The 23,497-nt window shown below is 42.8% G+C and overlaps 1 protein-coding gene across 1 annotated transcript in view; it reads right to left on the bottom strand.

Moving 5' to 3' along the window:
• LOC142494625 (uncharacterized) overlaps window positions 1-23,497 on the bottom strand; it is a 439,963-nt gene that overhangs the window by 378,055 nt on the left and 38,411 nt on the right. The window contains exons 2-3 of the mRNA XM_075599056.1: window positions 20,454-20,586; window positions 10,541-10,724 (exon numbers count right to left, since the gene is read on the bottom strand). Coding sequence (XP_075455171.1) covers window positions 10,541-10,724; window positions 20,454-20,532 — 263 coding nt within the window. The 5' untranslated portion in view covers window positions 20,533-20,586. The remainder of the gene's footprint in view (window positions 1-10,540; window positions 10,725-20,453; window positions 20,587-23,497) is intronic.

The following is a 23,497-nucleotide window of genomic DNA, read 5'->3' as shown; positions in this document are numbered from 1 at the left end:
TCTTCCGGGGTCTTCTCCCCGTCTGCGGCCACGCCCTGGTCTTCTTTCTTCTCCGGAGGTCCTTCCTCCGCGGCGTCTTGCTTCAAAATGAGACGACATAGGCTTTTAAAGGCCTATGACGTCACATTTTCGTCATATGGTTCCCACAGCCCTGATTGGGCCGTGAAAACCATGTGTTTTGGCCGATGTAAAAAAAATTGATGATGTCACTTAAAGGCAAAGAAAGCACAGCCAATCAGAATGGCTTTGCTTCAATTGCCTTTAAGATGACGTCATGAAAAGAATCATGGCCGGACTCACATGGTACGGTAGCCAATCAGAGCGTGGGAACTCCATCCCTACTCTGATTGGCTCTAGTATACCATGTGACAGAGGCTTGGGGGGAGAAAGGATGTGACGTCAATGAAAACCTGTCACATGGTACTAGAACCAATCAGAGTAGGGATGGAGTTCCCACGCTCTGATTGGCTACCGTACCATGTGAGTCCGGCCATGATTCTTTTCATGACGTCATCTTAAAGGCAATTGAAGCAAAGCCATTCTGATTGGCTGTGCTTTCTTTGCCTTTAAGTGACGTCATCAATTTTTTTTACATCGGCCAAAACACATGGTTTTCACGGCCCAATCAGGGCCGTAGGAACCATATGACGAAAATGTGATGTCATAGGCCTTTAAAAGCCTATGTCGTCTCATTTTGAAGCAAGACGCCACGGAGGAAGGACCTCCGGAGAAGAAAGAAGACCAGGGCGTGGCCGCAGATGGGGAGAAGACCCCGGGAGAAGGTAGAAGAATACAGATGAAGATGGATTACAACTAGAAGACCCCTGGATTTTCGTGTTTTATTATTTTAAAGTTTATTATTTTATGGTTTTTTATTTTATGGGTTCCTGATCGTGGATTGGTTCGTGAGTAAGGTGTTCAACGGGAGTCGGTGGGGCCAAGTAATGGTAAGTGAACTAAAGAAATGTATTTTATTTAACTTGTTAATTTTTTTAAAAGCTTTTTTAACATGTTTTTTTTTTTTTATGCATATCATTTCTTGCCACTGTATGTATGTATGTATGTATGTCTAGAGAGATATATACATACAGGGTAAGAAATGATAGTGTTGTAAAAGCTTGATTTGCCCTATTGTAAATGATTTTGGCTATGCTGCTATGCTTAGATGTGTGTTAAATGTATTTTATTATGAGAGAGATGTAATTTTTGGGCTTCTATGCTGTACTGCAGGTCCTGTTGAGGGTTGCTTTAGTATATAGTTATTTTTGGTGTACTTTTTGGTATGTTTTGAACTTGTTCTCTGTAACGATAGCTGTAGTTAATTGTGTAATTGGTATGGATGGTATGTTAATTGTTTAGGGATGTAATTCATGTCTGTTAATTCATTGATGGTGACTTTATTGGATTAAATAATATACTTCTTGTGATGTCAGGCTATTTTAGTTGGATTATTGTATTGTTAACATTGATTTGCAGCGTGGACATGTAGCTTACATGTTATGCTACATGTATACACTGTAAATGCAATGTTTTAAGTGGCATTTGAGGCTTCTGATTGAATGATTACATGAGATTTGTTTAGGAAATTGCTTTTTAATTCATTGAGGATGTTATGCATACGTGGTGTTGCCATTGCAGGATGGCTTCACCCCTTAATTACCTTTGAGGTTAGTACCCGATAAGGTGATTAAGGGGTTCATTGGTATGTGAATGTTATTGAAATGTATTGGCTATTTATTATTTTGGCAACGGACCCCAAGGATGATGCTGGCGACGGAGCCTTCTTATTGATGAGGTTAGTAGAATTTTCTTTATTTTACTACGGTATTTAATGTGTTTAATAATGGCCAAATAATGTATTATCCCTATGTGGATATTAGTTATTTGGCACATTATTGTACTGTATGTGTTGGGGGGAGGGGGTATTGGCTGGGGGGGGTTAGTGGGGGAGGGTATGTGGGTGATGGTGGGTTAACCCCTTAATGACTGTAGCGGTTAATAACCGCTATGGTGATGAAGGGGTTAGGGGACATTACATTGGATGTTTTTATTCTTGTGTCTGTTTTGCAGAAGCGGATGGGGCATGGGCAGGATGAAGATGAGGATGGCCTTCATCATGGCAGCCGCACATGGGTGAGTGATATATGTATTTAATGTCTTTATTGTTCTGTATGTATTTTAAATCGACAACTGCACTATTATCCATTTGTGGATAATAATAATGTTGGCCATTACTGTATTGTATGTTGTGTATTGCTGCTATGTTTATGGGGGGCATTTCTCCCCAATAAACATGCTACTATGCGTTAACCCCTTCATTGCCTTAGCGGCTATCCGCTATGGTAATGAAGCAGCATTAATGTATTTGAATAATATTGTGCGGGAGCAGGGGGCCCCCTGAGCTAAACCGCATTTATTTGTGGCTCAGAGACCCCCTGCTTCCCGAGTTACAGGCCCTGGTTTGGGGCATCTGTTACAGTGTGGACGCCATGTTTATTGCGGGCACGTAGCGTATGGGACGCAATAAGATGGCGGCGAAACTGCCCACCCGATCACACATTCCGGGGCCTGTAACTCGGAGAGCAGGGGGTCCCTGGTCCACAAAGTGATGCGGTTCAGCTCGGGGGACCCCCTGCTCACTGTACAGTATTATTAAATAAATATTAATGCTGCTTCGCTACCATAGCAGATACCCTGTAAGGTAAGGAACGAGTCTTTATTGATGTGTGTGTTTTATTCATACTGTAGATGTGCAGAGGGTCTCCGGAGCAGAAACGTTTTGGTTTTGGTCCGGGGACCCCCTGCTCCCCGAGATACAGGCCACTTTAGGGGGTATCCCTCTGCTTGGTTTACAGGTCGCGGTCACGTGATCGGGAGCTTTAAATGCAGATGGATACTGGCACCTCATAAAGGGGGCTGTATCTCGTGAAGCAGGGGGTACCCGGTCCTGAAACCAATGCGGTTCAGCTCCCGAGACCCCCTGCACATGTAGACTATGAATAAAAATGGTTTTAAAAATAATTTTTAATGTGCTGATGTTTGCGCCGAGAGAGCGGCGGATCTCTCTCTGCTGCAAACACAACTCGCCAGGGGACGGCTTCTCGGCAGTTTCTCGCCCAGCAGCCGTCTCGCCACAAGTTACTCGCCATTTCATCAAATGGTGGTGGCGCATTCATTCACCCCTTACAGCATACAGCCAGTTTAACACGCCAAAAACATGGCGAATTGCTAACTGCATGAACCCCTAAGAGTCACATAACATGCAAAACAGATCATGTTATCTATGCGCCGGAGTTCCCATACAGTATGGTCTCCAGTACAGGGGGTAAGACTACTAGGCCCCTGCATATAAGGATCCTTGAACATTTAAGCAACATAAAAAGAAAGGTTTAACCCACAGTGTCTCTAGACACTTTAGCGTGCACTACCAGGGCGACCCCACAGGGCTCAAATACCAGGGGGTCGAACAGGTGATGAAGCACTGGAGGGGGTGTGGGGGGGGGGGGGAGAATAGAGACATTGAGTTAAAAAGAAAGGAGACATATTGGATCAACACTTGTACCTAAGGGTCTCAATGCAGACATTGAACTAGGCGTTTTTTGTAGTGTGATTATTTTAATTTCATTGCCTTGATCTTCTTTTTATACACAATTTGGTATATTAATATTCAATTATAATTATTAATTTTATCATAATACCTTTTTAACGTCATATCTATTGAATTGTGGCTTCTGCTAAAATTGTCCAATGTAACACAGAATGATAATTGTTATTTTCTTTTTCTGATTTCTTTATGGAGCACCAACTACATCAAAGGAAGAAGATTACTCCAATTACAGCTCAATGATACAATAGACACAGGGCTATACTCCAATTAGTTAGTTTAGGATAGTATCACCTATTGATGTAGATCTTTGGATTTTGCAAATTTATATTTTATGCTATTTTTAACTGATGCCTGAAAGGATCAGTCTTTGTACCATTGTACTTTATTATGTTGAGTTTTTATACCAGTTTTGCACCATCTCTTTCACTTATTTATTTAGTGTGTTTGTATTAGCCAATAGACTCAGGGCTATGGCTATATTAATGTGGGTAGATGCAGACATGAAATTACTCTTGATGAAGCTGAGTATTCACCAGCGAAACGCGTTGAGTTCAGCACAGAAGGAAAGAGAGACTGACCAGACCGGGAGAAGTATCGTGGGAACTGTGCTGAAAGCCGTTTGTTGTTTCCGGGCGGCCGCATACGGAGGCAACACACACCAGAAAGCCTTCTACCACCTACACTCAGGTTCAGCGTCGGAGAGGAGAGAGATCTCTAAAGAAACTGTGATATGTCCTGAATGACAGCACGCTTGTAAGTCTTCATTCAGGGGGTCTGTTTTTTGCGTTTTTTTTATAATTAAAAGTACTGTATGCTGCGCAATTAGTCCCTTCTCTTTTCCTCTGCAAGATCTACATTGTTACCTGCTACTACATTTGCCACGCAATTTATGGGCTTTGATATACTCGCTGCCAGGTGAGTATATGTAAGGAATCCGCTCCACGGTTTACTGGTTACCTTACCTTGCAGACCGGTGCAGTTCTGGAACAGCTCTCCTGAGGTTTGCTGCAGCCTGGATTCACTCAAAGCAATACACACTCCCTCTGGTATCTACTGCAGCTGTGCAGCCTTTCATTGCAAACTATACTTGCATTCACTCATTAGGGGCAGTACCTTCACACCCCCGCCGGGGATTGGCCCGCTGGCCTTTAAGTATTGCTTGCCCATAATGCTCCTTGCCGAGCATAGTCCTTACTGGATGTCAACTGTTTTGCCACAAGCTCTCGCTTGTTCCCCTTTGCTGATACCAGGTCACGCCCTGCGTCCTTCAGCTTCCTTCAAGCCGCTTGTTCTCCCATGCTGATTCCAGGTTACGTCCTGCATCCTTCAGCTCCCTTCAAGCCGCTTGTTTCCTTGTGCTGATACGGAGGTATTCCCTGCGTCCTTCAGCTTCTGTTCTCCTGTGCTGAAGCAGAGGTTTCGTCCCTGCGTCCTTCAGCCTCCTGGATTCCTGCACTACAGTAGAGGTTCGTCCCTGCGTTCTGCAGTCTCCTGGATTCCTGCACTGAAGCGGAGGTTTCCCTGTATCTACAGCTTCCTGGTTCCTGGGGCCTACTCTTTCCCTAATATAGAGAGGCCGTGTCCTGGTTCCTGCGCTGAAACAGTGGATTCCCTTGCCCGCTCTGGACTTTTGCGTTGTAGCACTGGTGCACCCGTGCAGCAAGACGGTGTGCTATTCTGGTCTGCCTACCATCTCCTGTGACCAGCACCATGGGCCATGGTCGTCGCTCGCGCAAAGGCCAACCCCGCGCTCCTAAGCTGAAGCGGGTCTCTCCTATCTCCCTATTGCCGAACTCCTGCATGGACAATGTTTATCCTGACGTCTCCTGTTCTGACCCTGGCTTGTACAACGACGACGCTGTCTTCTCTAATCCTGATCCTGCGACATATGACTACGAACTGCGCAATCCGGATCAGCCTGCGCGGTCTCAGGTCGGTGCTTTTACAACCCCACCTCAGCCTCGCGGTCCGACCCTGGTTTGTGGCGAGCAGAACCCTGACAGTATATCTGTTTACATATTAATTCTACCTTCAACACTTCCAACAACGACACTGTTTTATGTTGGTGTCGTATGTTTATCCGGATCCCCTCTTACCTCCTGTGATGGTGACAGGGACGGTTGCGGTGTATGGGAGCGTCGGATCTCCGCGGCGTACTCAGCAAGAGGGGGCCGCCATCTTGCAGTTCGCACATGCGCAATTGCAGCCGGGTCCATGCACAGAGAGCCGATAAGTTGTGGTGGCCATTTTAATGTTCGCGCATGCACAGTTGAGTCCTCACGCATGCGCAATCCCCCAAAGTTGCGGCGCCCATCTTAGGAGAGGCTCTGCAAGGGACAACAAGTCCCAGGAGCCTTAGGGACTGGGAGAGGAGGCAGTTGGAGCCAGGACCTCAAGGGAGAAGGTAGTGTCCGGGTGCCAGTGGCTCCCGACTAGGTCAGATTCCCCCATAGGCCCCAGATAGGCCCTAGCTCCTTCCAGGCTGTGGTTGCTGTAGGGAAGCTCCCCCCCCCCCCCAGATAGGGATGCTTCCCTGTAGTCACTTCACTGGTGCTGATAGTGGTATTAAGTATCACCTGCGGACGGACGCAATGCAGTGTGTGCGGCCTGCGGTCTGGGACCAGACCACCGGCACCTTAAGAGACATTAGGGCAAACCAACCACCGGAGCTCCCTCAAGAGTTGGACGCCCTGGCGAGAGGATCGGACAGATCCGCGTCATGGCTCACTCTGAGGGCCGACGGATCAACTCTCTCCAATTACCCTGATCTGGCCAGAGATCAGGAAGGTACCCACGTGCACCAACAAATCTCACACAGGGGATAGCGCTACTCCACGTACACTTGGGTGGGCCTTGCTCTGTGGACATCGGTGTGATTAGGTACCCAGGGCACCCTCAGTACTGTGGGGATAGGACTCCACTGGGGTGCTATATATACGGTGTGGGTATTGTAGTGTGGGGACTTGTACAGTTTTTGCGGTTATATAGTTATTTATGTGTGTGTCAGTAAATATAATTAAGTATACCCGTGTGTGGTGTACATTTATTCATTATTGCATTGGTTCCTGTGAGGGGTTATCCTGCATCGCTAGGATCCCTCCCAGGTGGAGGCGCTGTATACAGAGAGTACGACATCACCCTAAGCTCCCAGTGGCGGAGGATCAGGCCTCCTGTATGCCAGACAGGTACTCTGTAGTTCCCTTAGACACAGGGAAAGGGGACTACATATGTTTTTCATTTTTCCATATACTGATGTCTACTGCTCCCTCATCCTTGGGCACCCGTATCTATTGAGGAATCCAGCTGTTTCTTTCGAAGGTTGAGTAGTTGACACAGTTTTTATACATACTGTTTAGGTGTTTATGCACATCTTTTTTGCATTCACATTTTATTTTTATTGCTGAAGTTCCACCACTAGATGGGGCTGTTGTATTTAGAGGTGAGCGCCTTCCTGTCTATTTTCTGTTACCATTTCCTATCCTATTGTCTGACTTTGTCGTGGTTATTGTATTATAATTCCCTGTGCTGTATGGTCTTTGGAAAGTGCTGAGTACACTGTGGCGCGATATAAAGACATACATAGATTAGAACGCATTAAGAATTGCCTGTGCCTACTTACATTCATCTGTCACATTAAAAGAAAGCTGACTGACAATGTTGACGCATTCGTGGCGCACGCTTTTTTAAAAATATACTGTACATATTTTAACGTGTGCGCTGCCGACAATACCCAGACTCTGCCTCGCAAAAACATGGCGACGCACGAGCCACACAGCACATCAAACTCGTTTTTATAAATTGGCGCACAACGACACATGAATTTGCATGTGTGTCACTTTTACAACAAAATAGCCTTTATCGACGCTTCATACACAAGCCTCACGTGATCTGCAACAAAAACAGGCCCAAACGTATCCAAAACATCCCTGCGCAAACACCGGAATTCATTTTCTTTCATAAGACTATATTTTTGCCTCAGTTTTGTCCCTTTCTTTTAAACTTGGGGGGTGCGGGGACGGGGGGCCTTTGATAAATAGGAGCCTGGGAACTATGAATTAAACTGCGATAAGGGCATTTCTCTGGGAAAATAGGTCATACTGTATGCATCTTGCCGTTTTCATTAATCAGTACGTAAACGCCCCCGATGGCAATTTTGGTTCTGGTTCTGCAATTCTGTGCCGTGTGCAAATGAGGAACTATCGCAAATTTACATATTGACGGCTGCTCGTGCTAGATTGCATTCCAAATAGGGTTGCCAGGTGTCCGGTATTGAACTGGACTGTCCTGTATTTGGATACTCTGTACAGTAAAAAATGAGAGGTACTGTAATACTGGACATGTATGGGTCCAGTATTTTCCTCCCTGGACATAGTGACCTGACGCACCTTTCATCATTGAGTCCAGTATTTTTGTATAATTCCAAAAGTGACAGCTCGAAATCTCACCTTCCCAAGAGAAGAGCACGTGTGGGCTTCACAGCAGTAATACACGTGGTAATCATATCAATAACAAATACAGGCAGTCCTCGTTTTACAACACTTAGTTTTACAACAAATGGCTTATCCAACGCTATGCAATGCATACCTATGTTCATTTTTACAACGCCAAAACGGCTTATCCAACGCTCTTACGACGCTTTGCAACGTTGTTTATGTGTGTGTGTATATATAATATATATATATATATATAAATATATATATATATACAATATATATATACACACATACACTTAAACAACGTTGCAAAGCGTCGTAAGAGTGTATATATATATATAATATTATATTATACTATATAATATTATATTATACTATATAATATATTATTTATTATGTTATATTATATATATATAATACAGTATATACACTATATAATTTATGTGTGTGCTGCATATCTTATTGCCTGCATAAAATATTTGGTGTTTTTTAGTGTTAAAAATGCCTTCAGGAACGGAACCTTTCATTTAAACAGTGTTCCTATGGAAAAGTGTGTTTCGCTTTACAACGTTTCGCTATCCAACGCCATTTTGAGTAACGCATTGTGTCGGATAACCGAGGACTGCCTGTAATACATATCACATACTGGGAATAAGCGCTTTCAGACATAAAAGTGACATTTAGGATAAGAAGTCCCTGCTCTGAAGAGCTTACAATCTAATTGGTAAGTAGGAGGAACGAACAAATAAAGTAGGAGGGCGTTCTGGTAAGTGCGTCTGCAGGGGGTCACGTCGATGTACGGTATGAGGTGTAAAGTATCAACCACAGAGCTACTCATATGCTTCGATAAGGGTGTGTGTTTTAAGACGGGTCTTAAAGGTGGATAGAGAGGGTGCTAGTCGGATATTGAGGGGAAGGGCAAAAATGGGTGCGGTTTGTAAATGTCAATGGTAACAATCTAATTACTGATAAACATAGGCCATAGTATTTCAGTGAGTAGAAGATGGCAGTAAATTATTGATGTCTGTTCTAAATAGATTATTTTATACCTGCACAGAAACTAGGGGGGCTATGCTTTAGGGTTTAGGTACAACTTTCATGTACTATATGCTAGCTGGGTAATGTTTTTTGGTTATGTTTTCTTTTTTAATGGGCAAATGTGCTATTATCCAGATATGGATTATATAGATTTTGCCCATTACTGTACTGAATGTGTTGGAGGGGAGGGAGAGGTTATTCAATGCATTGTATTGGTATTTGTATTGTATTGTATTGAAGGCCTAACAACCCACCCTGGGGCAACTACCCCCTTCAGGGACCCCGGCTGTGTGAATCCCGATGGACCATTAAGTCTCCCTAATTGTACCGCAAGCGTAAGCATGGCACGCTTCATTTCAAATGTGAGAAGCGCCAGGGAGAATGTCTAGAACCGGGGGTTCCATCTGTACCTCTAACCCAGGGGTGCGCAAACTGGGGGGGCGCACCCCCCAGGGGGGCGCACCCCCCAGGGGGGCGCACCCCCCAGGGGGGCGCTAGATTTTGCAGGGGGGGGCGCGGTGACTTCACGTGACCCCACAGCATAATTTGATGCTGAGTGCCAGAGACATGGTAAGGAGGGGGAGATGCGAGCAGGGAGGGAGCAGGCAGGGGGGCACAGCAAGGAAAGATTGTGCACCCTTGCTCTGATCCACTCTTTCTCCCAGAGCAGGATGTGTATACTTAATAGTCTATGATGCCCGAAAACCACAGATATTAATACATAGTTCATTTTAGCATTTTGCTATGTGCAAATACAGCTCAACCCCGTTATAGCGCAATCCGCTACAATGCGGTTTGCTTATAACGGGGTCTGAGCGTGGCTCCCGATTTAAAAACATCTACATTTAATGCTTTATTGCTAACGGGACACACACACACAATTGATAAATTATACATTATAATTAAAATAAAATAATTTATAAATTATTATTTTATTTATTTTATCATTTATAAATTATTATATAAAATAATAATTTATAAATTATACCATATCATACAGGAATCAAACCCAGGACCTTTCTTATGTGCTGTAGATGGTAAGTATATTTATAGAGGCTGTTTTATCAATCCTGTGGCGTAGCAGGAAGGGAATTAGTACTAGCATATGGGATCGATTCCTGCATGTTTATTACATAAAATGTATTCATATTCATGTTCAACTCCCACATGGTGTAGGGGTATGTGTCCGTTAGCAATAAAGCATTGTGAATGTTTAAAAGGGGAATATAGTTAGGGTGGAGTGAGTAGCTGGAGAAAGTTGCAGTACAAAGCAAGTGGAATGGCCATACCAAACCAATAGATTTACTGAAGTTAATGCGTGCAGTCATATAGAAACTCTTACACATTGTCTAAGGAAAACATCCTGTTGCATTCAACAGGAATGTATTCTATTTGATAAATGTGGTGCAATAATTTTCTTGATGTATCCGGCTGTATGTTTGGCGGGGAAAGGTCTTCTTACCTAATGGAATCTCCGTAAACCGCAACTCCAAACCGTATTCCTTCCTTCCCAAGCAACTGCGTGTTTTCGAATGAGTTTATCATACTCCTGATGAAGTCCTTGATGATCTGAAAATTCCCCTCCCCAACGCTCCAAGACTCGTCCACCAGGAATAAGACATCTGCCATTTCTGCCGATCTGCACACTGCGGGAAAGCAAATGGTCAAAATCAGCCTAACATGCAGGTTGAGGCGGTGCAAAAGCGTCTTGATATGGTTCATAAAATCGCAAATTTGTCCTCGAGAATTGTGGTATCAGTGTTAGTTCCAGTGTTAGTCGTACTTCAATACTTGGTAATGCGTCTTTTAGTTGAACTAACAGAATACATATCTTAATTTTTTTTTTTAGATCTACAGTATACTCTCTTCCTCTGCCTGACTCTCTAAACTTTGTTTTAAAAAGACCTTATTTGATTTCAAGTAGAGAGAGGGGTAAAGAGAAAGGGGAGCAAGATAGGATGGGAGAGGAGGCGGAGGAATGGCAGATGGGGGTAGGGGCGATGGGAGATGGGAATGGGGATGGAAGGGGAGGGAGAGATGGGTACGGGGAGATGGGTGGAGGAGGGGAGGAGTGGAAGAGAGGTGGAGAGAAAGAGAGGGAGAGAGAGTGGGGATATCTATATCACAACGGTATCATCTATTCATTTTTGATTATTAAAGCTCGGCTAACACGGTACAGATCACACACACACAAACACACACACACTCTTACATCACTAACATTCAGGGACTATTTAACACCTCAAGTCATAAATCGCATACAGCACAGGGGGGAGAGATAGGTTTCAGTCACAGATACATTCCAAGATACACTGTTTTTGAGTAAACCCCTTGCTTGCTTTATTCAATATAACACCGACGGAAGAAGAGATCAGTGTATCTCGAAAGCTCACACAAATAAAAGCATTTCGTTAGCCACAGAACGGTATCGTCTATTAATTTTTGATTACAGTATATATAACCCCAAATAGACACCTGAGAACACAACTGAGATACATGGGAAATACTGTATGATAATGTAATTCATTGGAATATATTTTTCACATTTAAATGTTTTCAGTTATCTTTCTCTACAAATTGCGCAAATGTTTCCCCTCCAACTGCAGTGAACATGGCTGTGCAGCGCCAAATGACGCCGTGTTGCCATGGCAACAGGGCGCTACGTGATGTCATTACGCTACGCGGCGTTACGCAGCCATGTTCACTGCAGTTGGAGGGGGAGTTGCAGCAGGATGTCGGGAAACGCCGCCGCACCAAGTAGGGGGATGTTTTTTTTTACATTTTCTCCGGTTTGGCTTTCAGTAGAAAGTGGCAACATTGCGGCCCCACCCCCAGGTGTCAAACAGGTGGTCTACAGAGCTTAACCGCATTGATTTGGACTTGCTGGTATCTCAGTCCTGTTTAAAGGGATGATGTCGCAGTCTCCTATTGGCTCATGGGACGCTGGATCTTTAAATATTAATTTTCCAGCTGGATCAGCTCCCGGCACCCCCTTCCGAGGTATGCTCTGTATCTGGGGAAGCAGGGGATCCCTGGAGCTGAAATCACTGCGGTTCAGCTCTGAAGACTGCTGCTTCAAACCTAGTAAATAAATTACGGTGGGTAAAAACAGTGGCAGAGACCCTCCACCGTGCAGCATACAGCAAATGAAAATATCACGCGTGAGCCCATTCGCATGTCGCACACAGGTCGGCAACCCGGCTTTCCCCCATTATCTCCCAGCATACAGTGCTTCCACTGCAGCAAGGGATTCTGGGAAATGACAATGGTAATCTGGAAGTCAATCAACAATCGGCAACACAATGTTAACCGTGACTTCATCTATCTCCAGATGTAGCAGACATTATTGAACGCGCTGGTACATGCCAGCAGGTGCTATAGCACAGGAGCCCTGCCCCATATTCATGCTATTAAATGGCATCTGCTCTCTCTGTCACATTGTATGTGTCCCACAGCAATGCAGCAGTGGAGTCAGTAATGGCTGCTACATCGGTATCTATCTAACCAGATCTCTTGGGTAAAGTAAGGTGGATGCTATCCACAATGAGAATCCTTCTGTCCCTTCCCTCTCCTCTCTGCTTCGACCCAAATCTCCTTCTTCCCCACTTAACTCTTTTCTCCTGTTACAGAGTTGGAAGTTTCTGAGCTGATCTTCTCTTCTCCTTCTACCACGTCCCTCTCGATCCTATCCCTTCACACCTTATCAGCTCTTATTAAATCTTTAACTCCTGTCATAGTTCCCACTTTCACCCAGATCTTAAATTTCTCCCTATCCTCTACCACTTTATCCTCATCCTTTAAGCATGCCGTGATCACGCCTATTTTCAAAAACACCTTAGACCCTACGTGCCTTCCTAACCAACACCCTGTATCCCTCCTGCCCTTTGTCTCCAAATTGCTAGAACATCTTATGTTCTCCCGAATAACCAACTCTCTTAACTCCCGTGCCCTCCCAGGCCCTTTACAATCTCGCTTTCGTGCAGCTCACTCAACAGAGAGTGTGTTCACTAAAGTAGACAATGAGATCTACAAGAAGCAAAATCCCAAGGTCACGTTTCCCTACTAATCGTTCTCTCTGCTGCTTTTGATCCTGTCTATCATTTTCTCCTCCATATTCTAAACTCCCTTGGTATCTGCAACGAAGCTGTAACCTGTTTCTAATCATACCTCTCCCACCGCACACATTTTCTGTCTCTTTTGCTAACATGTCTTTGTCTTCTGTTGATCTATCTGTTGGTATAACTCAGGGCTCTGTTCTGGGACCTCTCCTCTCTCTACACATTATCACTTGGTGACCTCATCAACTATTTTGGCCTAATGTATCACACAGATACACAGATATAGCCATCCAATTCTACCCTCATTTCTGAATCCAGTCCCAAATTTTGGATTGCTTCCTGGCTATATCTTAATGGATGGTGCTCTGCTGCCTTAAACGTAACATGTCTAAAACTGGGTGTCATGATAATATAATGAGATATTAGGTATTTTAATCCCTTTGGGGTTTTATGGGTTAAAAAAGTACATCTTGGGTTTAAAAATGCCATATATTGGGTCGTGACATGTCCAGGCTTGTCATGGGTGGGTGCTGCGCTTCAAACCGAACTTAATGGGGGGGGGGGGCAGTCATGGATAGCCCACTAAAAGTGACGCATGTGGGGTTGGGGGGGGAGGGGGGTCGTATACATTGAGCAGATACTGGTCTGTTGGCTTCAACGAAAGCTAAATGTTTGTGAGTGATTGTTGGTACATCCCAGAGAGGGGTGACCCACGGTTATGCCCTCATTGGGTGACTTTATTAAAAATGAGAATATCATGTGATGTCCTCTGCTGAACATGCTAAAAATTACATGTGTGTATCCATGGAACTGAGTCGCACATAACGATTATAGACATGTCAGGTCTAGCAGGTACTAAGAGACAGATATTAATATTTCTCTTAATTTTAGGATTACGATGTTCATATTTAGTCTCATTGTGTACGCCATGCGTGCCTTAAAGTATTGATGTGACTCACGTGTGTGTAAGTGTTTGTTAAGGAAAGTTATGAGTACATCTAGATATTGCAGGCTTCAGGTAATTGTCATTTGGTAAGAGGTTTTTTTACTCTGTCGTAAAACTGTCAATCTCACAGCTGATTTATGACAGGTGTCACTTAGATTTTGCAAAGGCTTTTGATACGGTTTCACACAAGAGGTTGGTGTACAAAATAAAGATAATTGGACTCAGTAATAATATATGCACCTGGATTGAAAACTGGTTAAAGGACAGACAACAGAGGGTTGTCATAAATGGAACTTTTTCAGGTTGGGCTAAAGTCGTGAGTGGAGTACCTCAGGGATCGGTACTGGGACCCCTGCTTTTTAACTTGTTTATTAATGACCTTGAGGTTGGGATCGAGAGCAAAGTCTCCATCTTTGCTGAAGATACTACATTGTGTAAGGTAATAGAATCAGAGCAGGATGTAATTTCTCTTCAGAAGGACTTGGAGAGACTGGAAACGTGGGCAGGTAAATGGCAAATGGGGTTTAATACAGATAAATGTAAGGTTATGCATTTGGGATGCAAGAATAAAAAGGCGACTTACAAATTAAATGGAGATATATTGGGGGAATCCTTGATGGAGAAGGATTTAGGAGTGCTTGTAGACTGCAGGCTTAGCAATAGTGCCCAATGTCATGCAGTAGCTGCAAAGGCAAATAAGATCTTATCTTGCATCAAACGGGCAATGGATGGAAGGGAAGTAAACATAATTATGCCCCTTTACAAAGCACTAGTAAGACCACACCTTGAATATGGAGTACAATTTTGGGCACCAATCCTAAGAAAAGACATTATGGAACCAGAGAGAGTGCAGAGAAGAGCCACCAAATTAATAAAGGGGATGGACAATCTAACTTATGAGGAGAGGCTAGCTAAATTAGATTTATTTACATTAGAAAAGAGGCGTCTAAGAGGGGATATGATAACTATATCCAAATATATTCAGGGACAATACAAGGAGCTTTCAAAAGAACTATTCATCCCACGGGCAGTACTAAGGACTCGGGACCATCCCTTAAGGTTGGAGGAAAGGAAATTTCACCAGCAACAAAGGAAAGGGTTCTTTACAGTAAGGGCAGTTAAAATGTGGAATTCATTACCCATGGAGACTGTGATGGCAGATACAATAGATTTGTTCAAAAAAAGGTTGGACATCTTTTTAGATGGGAAAGGTATACAGGGATATACCAAATAAGTATACATGGGAAGGATGTTGATCCAGGGATTAATCCAATTGCCAATTCTTGGAGTCAGGAAGGAATTATTTTTTCCCCTTAATGGGGTTTTTTGTTTGCCTTCCTCTGGATCAATAAGCAAGTATAGATATAGGATAAAGTATCTATTGTCTAAATTTAGCATAGGTTGAACTTGATGGACCTATGTCTTTTTTCAACCTCATCTACTATGTAACTATGTAACTATGTTGGGTTTATGTGTTCAATGGGAAAGAATTGTACTTAAAGTCTGAATAAGGATTATGAGATTCAGATCTCAACAGAGATGATTTAGGACTAAATTCGTGATTTCTCATATTCGTGAACCGGTGGCCTCTCTGGGGAAAATCTATAGCATTTGGTAATGTTTAGGTTTTTCTTTTATGTTTTACCCTTTTATTTTAAGAAGCTGTTCTGCATTTAATTGTAACTGTATGTTTCTTGTAATCTTTTTCTGTAACCCAAGCACTGTATTTTTATATATATTAAAACATTTAATAAGTAATGCTTTGGGCTCTGAATGAACTATTGCACGCCTGGGGAGAGGATTAACATTTTCGGACACATTTTGCTACAACTAATTTATGTGTCTTGAAGTGCATAGTTATTCCTATAATAAACAGGGACCTGGGGCCCTCGCAAATATTATTTGACATCTTATCTTATTTGCATACCCCAGGTGGTAGCAGTGGATAGATATGATTTGCAATTGAGTAGGGGTTAATGTTAACTTATCCAATGGTCCTTTGCGAAGGTGAAGGGTGGGGTGCTGGTGAGTGTGAGTATCAACCCTGGTTGCATATCAAAGTCACGTGCTCACTGTGAGTGCTGTTCGTGGCGGTGGTATATTGGGACAAATTTAGGTGAGATGTTAACTCATCCGAGGGTCCTTTGCGAAGGTGAAGGGCGGGGCAGCTTGTGAGCGTGAGTATCAACCCTGGTCCTGTATCCTGTAGAGGAGATATGTCCATTTGGCGGACCTCTGTGGAGGTGAAAAGTGGGAGCGCTTGCGAGCGTCAGTATTAACCCTTGTCCCGTATGCAGGTCGCGTGCTCGCAGGGTGGCAAATGTGACACTGAGCTCTTCATATTTTAACCTAAATCTGGCCTAATACCCCTTTTTTTCCATCACAGTAAACAGCACTAGCATCTATCCTGTTGCCAAAGCACATTGCCAGGGAATTACATTTCACTTCTCCCTTTCCTTCTACATACACATTCACGGCATGGCTAATAATGATTTCCTAAAACACTAATGCGTACCCTAATCCTCTCCCGCCTGGATTACTACAACATACTACTAACAGGCCTCCCAGCCTCACAACTTTCTCCTTGCAACATATCCAAAATTCTGCCGCTAGAATAATTTCACTTTCTCCCGAAACAGTCTCTGCTCATCTGCTCCTTAAATCCTTTACTGGTGTGCCATTACATTTTGGACCACCTACAAAGTTCGCCTACTTACCTTTGAGGCTCTCCACTTATCTGCTCCTCCATACATAGCTTTGATATTTCGCTATACCCCTGCTCGTCGCCTACGCTCTACCCATAACAGCCTCCTACCCACCTTTCACCTCTACTACTCTCTCTCGCATTAAACCCTTTTCCCTCACTGCCCCTTACCTGTGGAACTCCTTCACACTCAGTATACGTCAAGTACCTTCTCTCCCCATCTATAAGTCAAACCTTAAAACTCACCTCCGAAATGTATCAATTCCATAGCCTGAATTCATGGCTACTGTCCCATACCCAGTTGTTCCTACCAACCATTGTGGTCTAGCACTGCCGTCTACGGCACTTATTTCCCCCCCTCCTGCTTCTGTAAGTATCCCAACATTCCACTTAGATTGGAAGCTCTCTGGGGCAGAGATTTATTTTCCTATTGTCTGATTTTCTTTGCACTGATTGTATTATAATTTCCTGTACTGTATTCTCTCTTTTGTAAAGTGCTGAGTACATTGTGGGCGCCATATAAAGATATACATACTGTATGTAGCCAGGGCTGGTTTCTGTCTACCAGTCTGCCCTTCTCCTGGCAGTAAGCCCTGGTAAATGCAGGCCTGCCAGGACTGATCCTGGGTTTTCCCCACCTCCGGCAGCTTCAGTGAGCCACAGGGGAAGCGGTGCAACTAGGCCTTGTGTCCAAGCAGGGACTCAGACCTGGTTCCTTCTTTTCCTGTACTTAAGGGGCTGCACTACCAAAGTTTGTCTCTACCCTTGAGAGAGGCTGGTCTACCCTAATAACTGTGCAGGACTCTGCTAGTTTGTACTCCCTCCCTTAGGGGAGTGGAGTGGGAGACCGTTCCTCTTACTTCACCAGGGAGTAAAGGAAGAGCTAGGACTGCTTCAGGTGCCCTTGGCTTGGAGTGAAGGTCCAGGGTACATCCTGAGGGTGAAGGCCCTAAGAACTGCCAGCTGCTGTGAATGCTGTAAGATCTGCAGTGTGCAATAAAGTGTGTTCCTGTTTTACTATACATTCCTGCCTGAGACTGCAATCTATCAGGGGAAGGGTAAAGAAATTCTCCTGCAGGGATTGTCCCCCATATCCCTGGGGTCTGCAAGAGATGGAGGCGCTGGTACCGTGAGTACAAATCAGTTATTACCCCAGAAGCCTGTTCTGACATCCCCTACAACAGGCCTGCACAACTCCAGTCCTCGAGGGCCGCAAACAGGCCAGGTTTCAAGGATATCCCTACTTCGGCATAGCTGGCTCAATTAGTGGCTCAGTATGACTGAGCCACTAACTGAGCCAGCTGTGTTGATTTAGGGATATCCTGAAAACCTGGCCTGTTTGCGGCCCTCGAGGACTGGAGTTGTGCAGGCCTGCCCTACAACAATGCGGGAGACTCAGATCTACTGTAAGCCAGCAGGTATGTACCACACACCATGTAGTAGCAAAATCTCCCAGAGGGTGAGGGGGGAGGGATATGTTTTACATATTGTGACAGAAACCAGGGGATGGTAATAAATTCCATATATAGGGCTCCCAGGATACTGAACAGTTTCTATCCTGTTTGGCCTGGGAGTGCAGCCTCATAATACATGCACTCCATCCCACAGTTTGGCAAGTGCTGGAACTGAGGGATGAGGGATCCAGACCAGAGTTTGTCTGCTGCCTGATTTCTGTCACCTGTCATGCTAATTAGAAATCAGGTATTTAAGACTGATTTCCTGGTTCCTCTTCCCTCTCCCCAAGAGCCTGGAGACAGGAAGGCTGCTGGAAGCAGAGAGGGGAAAAGCCTCTCCCCAAACAGGTTAAATCATTCTGTTCCTTTTTGTCTAAAACTGCAAAGTACCTTGTTTTGTTGTTGGAAGTGGAAAAGCCACTTCAACCCTGAGTCAGGGAAAACCTAAGTTAAGTTATCGCTCAGGTGAGCAGCTTTTTGTTTTGATGTGTTTCTGTTGTATGCACTGTGGCAGTCTCAGTGCCTGGGACTGAATAAACCAGGCATAGCCTGTTTAAAGGAACTGCACGTGATGCCTCATCATTTAACCTACCCTAAAAGACCGTGTTCTAACAGTCCCGGACAGACGGCGGAGCCCCGGAGTAAGCCGTTTGTCACAATATACATACAAAGCAGTTGATGATGAAAGCAACATTAACATTCATCTCTGAGAAAACTCAGAAGGGCCTAATTTTTTTTTTTTTTTATGTCTCTGGGGCTCAATCAGTGCAGGATAAGAGACCCAGATTTATCAAAGAAAACAATCCAACTGATTTCAATGGCATTCCTTTTCTTGTTAAATCTGGTGCTATTATTTGCAGCCACGACTCTTTGATAAATGATCTCCATAATGGCTACCATCATTAATGATGCCGAGATATAAATAATGATATCTATTGTTGTAACCTTAGCTATGAAATGTCATAAGTAACTATTAGAGTATTTTGCAATACATTATTATAGTAACTCGCATACTTACTGCATTTAAGTATTCAGCAGTGCAGTCCGGATGAAAGACAATATCAGTATAACGTATCACAATATTACAAAGTACACACTGACACAATGTGGGACATGCATTAAAGAGATGGTGACTACTGTTTCCTCACTTCTTGGTGAACGTCTCTGTTCTCGCCAACTTCCCCACTCCCCACTGCACCATTATTTATACACCTCTCTCCCAACAACCTATTTACCCCTAAATAAAAAGCACCCCCACAAATCCTCTATTCACACCCTCTATCTTCTCCTTCCTGCTGCTGGGGATCTCCCCTAAGCCTGAAGCCAAAACATACACACCTGATTTAACCCATGCCTCCCTGCCATCTCTTCCCCTGTAAAGTGTGTTAACCCTTTAGTTATTTGACAACCCTTAAAACTTGCCCCACAATCAAGCATCCCAATAGTCTACTCTCATGGCTACTGTCCCACACTCAGTAACTCCTACCAGAAATTGTGACCAAGCACTGCCATCTACAGCACTTATTCCCTCACCTATTGTCTCTGTAAGTTCCCCATCAAACCACTTAGATTGTAACCTCTTCAGGGCAGAGATCTCCTTTCCTATTGTCTGATTTTGCTGCACTTATTTTATTATTATAATTCCCTGTACTGTATTCTTTGTGAAGCGCTGAGTACACTTTTGGCGCTATACAAATAAAGACATACAATACAATACAGATATAGCAGTCTCCATTGTCATAGTATGTCTGGGCAGACGGCAGTATTCTACAGTAAAATTACCAGCGATTCCCATGGAAGCTCTGTGCTATTTTGAAGCATTCCTGGGGGATCTAGGACAGTTGGCCATGGTAATTTGACTGTGTTCATTTGGCTGCCGGACAGTTGGCCGCCAGGACAGTTCACCACTGCAGATGACCCAAGCAATCTGGGAGATTCTGGGCCATTTGGGTAATGCCCATAATTACCTAAAACCACTAACCCTAAATCATAACCCCTTATCCTAACCTTTATCCCAAACCCTAAACCTGGAGGCAAAAAAGGTAGTGGCAAAACAGCTGTGGCGAATTGTCCCACAGCGGCTAAACGGACGTGACAAACGTTCTTTGCCTCGGTTCGTGGAGATATCTGGGAAGCAATGAAGACTGCTACATCTGTAATTGGGTTTGGTGAGAGGCTGATGGAGTTTGTGAATATCCACGTCTGTTTCATACCTTCTGGTTGAGCCCGAACTGTCCATTCTGCCAAAACAGCTGTAAGGGTGAATATCCTGAGATGGGACAAGAACTTCATCTTTCTGACTTATTTTCGCTGGTCTCAGATTCTTTTATCCTTAGTTTACAAAATCTACAAAGGAGAAACAAAAAACAAGTTATCGGTGGTCTGTATTATCCTTATTTTTCTTTTTGTGTGCCTATTTATGCTACATAAAAAGATCACTTGTGAGCACATTCACATGACTTAGGCAGGTCTGCAACCTTGCCTTTCACCATTATCCCGAGCATACAGTGTTTCCACTGCAGAAAGGAATTCTGGGAAATGACATGCAAATGAGCACACAATGTGTCAACTTTTGTCTGAAAAACCATTGTTACATGGAGCCCATATAAGCTAATGCTCGCTGTGAACACAGCTTTAAAAGCACAGCATGGGAATCAGATGCAAAGCCAGAGCAACCATTCACAGACATGTTTCAACCTTGATGGGTATCAGTGTTGCCTTTTTCACCCACCATAACTTAAAACGTATTTATGCTACAGTTAGAGAATCCATATTCCATTTTTTTTTTCTTAATAATTGTTTTCCAAGTTTGTCCAGGTTTTAGTGCCGAGTAAAAGAATACTTCAGAATTAGGTGATACCTTTATTTTTATTTGGACTAACAATAGATATTGTAAGACAAGCTTTGGAGAGTTCTCCTCTCTTCCTCACAGGCAGGCAAAGGAAAGTTGGAGCATCACTACAAACAGTGGAAAAAAGGGGAAAGAAACTGCAAGAGAGTGTGTCCCATAAATAAAAATATATTTAATGGATCAAAGCATCAGCTACAAAAATGAGCCCACAGGCCCCCACCAACGCGTTTCGAGCGACACGCTCTTTATCAAGGTGCATAATGATCAACACTTACCAGGTATCTAATATATCTGCATTTCCCTGCCATCTGTCCCCCTCCGTCCATTACCTGACCACGTCATGACGCATCATGTGTGGCACGGGGAGGTGACGTCAGCGCGTCAATGCACGTTTGTAAACAAACAAAAAACTTTATTAACAAAATACAATCCCTAAAAACCTACCTAATGACAAAAACCTGGCAGTGCAAAGTACAGTTATCTCATCACATACTAAAACAAACAATGAATAACCACAACATACATACTGTAGCATCTATTTTAAAAACAGAAGAAAAAGAAAGCAAAAAAATAAAATATATATATATATACTAAAAAACATATAAATGAGTTTTAGATTGAAAAGCATCTTGTATTGAACAATTAGACCCCATTGTACTCAATTTGGTAGAGAAAAAATATATATAAAAAAATGAATTTGGGCAAATGATGTATATACCAAAATCACTAATTATAATGGATGATATGGGGTCGAAATCGTTCAGATCATCTCTATGTAGTAGATGCATAAAATACATTTTTTTTAGGTTGGTGGGAGTCGGTCCACGTGTTTGGAGATAACAACCCCTATCGACAATTTATCACTTTTTATAGACGGTATATGGATGATTTGATTTTTATTTGGGATGGAGAGGTTGATTCACTTTTATTGTTTATTGAATATCTTGATCACAATGATTTAAATTTAAAATTCACTTATGCATATGATCTTCAATACATATGATCTTCAATACAATACAATATCTAGATTTATGTTTATTTATTGATATGAATATGATGATTAGTTCAGATGTATATAGAAAAAATAACTCACGCAACACTTATTTGAGGGCAGACAGCTGCCATCCCAAGTCTTTTCTTAATGCTATCCCCAAAGGACAACTTATATGATTAAAACGAATATGCTCCAATAATGAGGACTTCCTTAAACAATCACAGGAACTCCTAACCAGATTTGAAGAAAGGGGCTATTCGATTTCAAATCTCAAGAGGTCATTTGAGGAAGTGGCGGGTATGAGTAGGGATGACCTTCTGGATAAACAAAGAAAAGTAAAAAGATCTAGTGATACATGGGATGATAATAATCCAGTGTTTGTTATACAACATAACGTACAAGCAAATTGTATAAAAAATATTGTTAAGAAACACTGGGGAATCTTATCTGCAGACCCATTGCTAAAAAAGGTCTATACAGAAGGCCCACGCTTCGTATTCAAAAAAGCTAAGACTATAGCGAATTATGTTTCCAGAAGCCCTTTTTCCTCTTCTAACTTCCCACTGGGTAGTAATCTTCCTAAGGGATGTTTCAAATGCCTGAATTGTGTTTCGTGTGTTTATATGAAATCATGTTCTAACTTTGTATCATTTAGTACAGGACAACAATTCCCCATTACATCATTCATAAATTGCAATACCACATTCACAGTCTATCTCTTGGACTGTGGATGTTGTAGGCAATATGTGGGTCGTACTACCCGAGCCTTAAAGGCTAGAATGAGAGAACCCATTAGGTTAATAAATATAGGGGATCTTATCCATCCAGTTGCCCAACATTTCACTAATTGTAAATTTGGAAATATCAACAAACTCAGCTATAGAGGAATAGAACATGTCCCAAAACCCATCAGAGGAGGGAATAGAATGGAATTATTAGATAAAAGGGAACTTTACTGGATATTCACCTTAAATACCAGAATACCAAATGGTTTAAACTCAGATTGGGATCTGAGCCCATTTTTACATTAAACTGACTGTCTATCGGATAAATAGAACAAAGGTTATTCATTTTCTGTTTTGGATATTATGTATGTATAAGCTATATATAGTGATTTTTTTGTTAGTGTACTTCTCTCTCAGTGATAGGGATTATGTTTTTTCAATACTATTTTTGCTTTTTATTACTTTTTATTTTTTATATGAGGTTATGAAAATAGACATAATAGTATTGACGAAATAATTACATGGTTATAAAATCATATTATTTAACATCGTTTTAGGTTTATATCCTTTATTTCACCCTCGATTTCTTTTATGCATCTACTACATAGAGATGATCTGAAGGATTTCGACTCCATATCATCCATTATAATTAGTGATTTTGGTATATACATAATTTGCCCAAATTCA

The sequence above is a fragment of the Ascaphus truei genome, chromosome 5, assembly GCF_040206685.1.
Source record: "Ascaphus truei isolate aAscTru1 chromosome 5, aAscTru1.hap1, whole genome shotgun sequence".
Taxonomy (NCBI): Eukaryota; Metazoa; Chordata; class Amphibia; order Anura; family Ascaphidae; genus Ascaphus; species Ascaphus truei.
The sequence above is the reverse complement of the archived record's forward strand: the minus strand, read 5'-3'. Positions and strand labels throughout refer to the sequence as shown.